This window comes from Pediculus humanus, genomic scaffold (assembly GCF_000006295.1).
Source record: "Pediculus humanus corporis 1103172107678 genomic scaffold, whole genome shotgun sequence".
Classification (NCBI taxonomy): domain Eukaryota; kingdom Metazoa; phylum Arthropoda; class Insecta; order Psocodea; family Pediculidae; genus Pediculus; species Pediculus humanus.
In genome coordinates this window covers 5,212-8,722 of record NW_002987287.1, presented here as the reverse complement: position 1 = coordinate 8,722, position 3,511 = coordinate 5,212, and the positions used below count along the sequence as shown (strand labels likewise).

Sequence of the window (3,511 nt, the reverse complement as noted above, 5' to 3'; positions counted from 1 at the left end):
AGTAATGCTCCAAATTCAAATAATTTAGTTGAAAAAAATCAAGATCCCGAATCGATCAATCAGGTACGATTATGATAATTTTTATGGTTTTGTTTTATTTTGTTTTATTTATTCGAACCTAACGGAAAAAGGTTTTTTTTTCTTTAAGAATAATACCAAAGAAAGGCAGCAATGGGGAAACAGTTTAGAATTTCTTATGAGTTGCATTGCTATGTCCGTCGGACTTGGAAACATTTGGAGGTTTCCATTTACAGCCTACGAAAACGGAGGTGGAGCTTTTTTGATACCTTACATAATAACGTTGGTTATCGTGGGAAGGCCTTTGTATTATATGGAAATGGTTATGGGACAATTCACGAGTAAAGGTTGCGTTAAAATATGGGAGTGCGTACCCATTTTAAAAGGTGGGTATGTAAGTGGACAGAATAATTATCCGTACATTGAATATAATAATATAAATTGTGGACATGACCTTGGTACTTATATTTAACATTAGGCTGAATTTTTCGGATGCCTTAAAAGAGTTTGAGTGGTACAACACAATGAGTAAAAACCTGTTAACCGAGTTACCCATCATTCACCCATCTTGACTGACTTTGTTCTTTTTTTTTTTTTTCATCCTTTTAAAAGTTTACATAGTTATTAATGTATACACACGCACGCACACGCACTCACACTCACGCACATAACGGAACTAATTATTTATTTCCTGTCGTTTTTTTTTTATATAAATATTAAAAAAAACCGAAAAGGTTTAATAATATTTTTTTTTTCGAATTTATTTAGGTGTAGGATATGGACAAATAATAGGTAACGTAGCTACCTTAACTTACTATTGTGCAATTATGGCGATAACGCTTTTTTATTTAATCGCTTCCTTCTCGTCGGAATTGCCATGGACAAGATGTAATCCGGAATGGGAAGATTGTTTCGATTCGGTAGGAAAATCTAATGACACGACAAGAAATCTTACCGGACTTCGAAGTTCTTCGGAATTATATTTTTTGTGAGTTTAAAATGTCCGAATGACAAACAAACAAACAAACACAACAAAGTGCACACTATACATTTTTATTTTTTTTTAAAAAAAATAGAAAAGAAGTCCTTCACGAAAAGGATCATATCGATGATGGTATCGGTTTACCAGATTGGAAATTAACTCTTTGTTTGGCATTGACTTGGTTTCTCATCATGTTAGTAGTTATAAGAGGAGTTAAAAGTAGCGGAAAAGTTGCTTATTTTCTCGCATTGTTTCCCTACGTCGTACTTATATCACTTTTGATACGTGGATGCACACTACCCGGAGCTTTGGATGGAATTATATTTTTTATAACGCCTCAATGGTCGGAACTATTAAATCCAAAAGTAAATTTTTTTTTTTTTAGTTTTTACTTTTCATCATCATCAAAAGCAAATAAAAAAAACGTTTTAATAACTTTCGCGAAAATGTTAACGTGAATGTAAATACAAAGAGGAAAGCAATGAATTACGTCATCATTTTTACTATCACTATTATTTTGTCATTATATAGTCACTAACTGTAATGAGATTATTATTAGATACATAAACTAACTAACTTGCATAATTCGCCATTTTTATTCTCTTTAAAATTTTTACTTTTTTTTTTAATGGAGGTTGTTACATATTTCCTCGACTCACGCTGTTGTTGTTTGTTTATCAATCAAACAAATTCATAATCAATATATACATAAAATTTATCAAAATAAAAAAAATAATTAATTAAATATTAGTTTATTGTTTTTTTTTAAATAAAATTTTAATGGAATGATTTAATATTAAATAGGTTTGGTATGCAGCAGTGACACAGGCTTTTTTTTCATTGACTGTTTGTTTTGGAGCATTAATTACGTATTCATCGTATAATGATTTTCGCCACAATATTTATCGGTGAGTTTGTGTTGTATATGGTTTGTACGTATAATCGTGAATTTTTTTTTTTTTTATGATTGTTTGATTTGTTTAAGGGATGCCATGATCGTGACGTCATTAGATACGGCAACAAGTCTTATGGCTGGTGTTACGATATTTGGAATATTAGGAAATTTGGCTTACGAATCAGGTACAAACGATATTGCGAGCGTTACTAAAGGAGGATCTGGTTTAGCTTTTATATCATATCCCGATGCTATTGCAAAATTTGAAGTTGTTCCTCAGGTACGATGATTTGCTTCATCGCTTTTGTTTTTATTTAAAAAAAAAAAAAAAATTAAATGAGGGATTTTTTTCTTTTCTTTCATTAGTTTTTTTCGGTCATGTTCTTTTTTATGTTGTTTGTACTCGGAGTAGGATCGTCCGTGTCTGTTTACGGAGCCATTATAACAATATTCACAGATCAATTTCCAGGTTTAAAATATTGGAAGGCGGCTGTGGTAACAACGGTTGTTGGATTTCTATTGGGTTTATTATATGTAACACCGGTAAAAGAATTTTGTTTGTTTTCTATATACACGTCATAAACAAATAACAAAACTCTAAAAAAAAATTTTCTTTTTTGTTTATTATTTAGGGTGGCCAATACATGCTCAATTTGGTAGATTATTTTGCCGTATCATTTAATATATTTATTCTCGCATCGTTTGAAATTATCGGAATAAGTTGGATTTACGGTAATAATAATAATAATAATAATAATACTAAATAATTTATGTTTTCTTTCATTACTCAACCGCTAACGTAATTAAATATCGCAAAGGTTATGTGATCGTTATTACGTCACAATAAAAACAAAAGAAAAAAAATGACTTTGGAAAAAAAAATAGAAAAATTATTATTATTATTATAACGAATATTTAAAATCCGTATAACCGGAAATAAAGGAAAAATATTATTAATTATTATCATTCATTTCCAGGTTTGGAAAATTTATGTAACGACGTTGAATTTATGTTAAATATAAAAGTTGGAATGTATTGGAGGTGGTGTTGGGGAATATTCACCCCTATAACAATGGTTGTTATTTTAATTTATTCACTAGCAATTGCTTCTCCATTAACTTACGGAGATTACGTGTATCCGGATGCTGCCTACGGTAAGTGCTACCAACAATCGAATTCAAAAATAATAAGAATTGCAATTACACGTGTGATAAACTATTTAAATTTTTTTTACAGGGTGCGGATGGGTTTTATTAACCGTCGGTATCATACAGTTACCCTTTTGGGCAATATATAACATGTATAAAAGACCACAATCGACAATTTGGGAAACAATAAAACATTCTTTGCATCCGAGTGACGAATGGGGTCCAAGTGATCCGAGCGTTAAAAAAGAATGGGAACATTTTAGACGGGAAAAAAGTGAAGAAGTTAAAAGTTTAGGTTATACACGTTTTAAACGAATACTTCGTACTTTCGTACCGAGTAAATAAGTACTTATTATTATTATTATTACTACTATTAGTAAAAAAAAAAAAAAAGTCAAAAAGCTCATTTAAAAGTCTGAAATATTAAATGAATTAAATAAAAATCGCGTGAATAATAAATTTTTTTTT

The 3,511-nt window shown here is 30.0% G+C and overlaps 1 protein-coding gene across 1 annotated transcript in view; it reads left to right on the top strand.

Moving 5' to 3' along the window:
• Nucleotides 1-3,388, top strand: part of Phum_PHUM294590 (sodium-dependent nutrient amino acid transporter, putative) — a gene marked incomplete at both ends in the record, with an annotated part of 4,686 nt that extends 1,298 nt beyond the window's left edge. Inside the window, 9 exons of the mRNA XM_002427063.1 lie at nucleotides 149-404; nucleotides 787-1,006; nucleotides 1,095-1,365; nucleotides 1,805-1,908; nucleotides 1,986-2,175; nucleotides 2,262-2,438; nucleotides 2,528-2,627; nucleotides 2,873-3,049; nucleotides 3,132-3,388. Coding sequence (XP_002427108.1) covers nucleotides 149-404; nucleotides 787-1,006; nucleotides 1,095-1,365; nucleotides 1,805-1,908; nucleotides 1,986-2,175; nucleotides 2,262-2,438; nucleotides 2,528-2,627; nucleotides 2,873-3,049; nucleotides 3,132-3,388 — 1,752 coding nt within the window. The remainder of the gene's footprint in view (nucleotides 1-148; nucleotides 405-786; nucleotides 1,007-1,094; nucleotides 1,366-1,804; nucleotides 1,909-1,985; nucleotides 2,176-2,261; nucleotides 2,439-2,527; nucleotides 2,628-2,872; nucleotides 3,050-3,131) is intronic.
• Nucleotides 3,389-3,511: the final 123 nt, after the last annotated feature.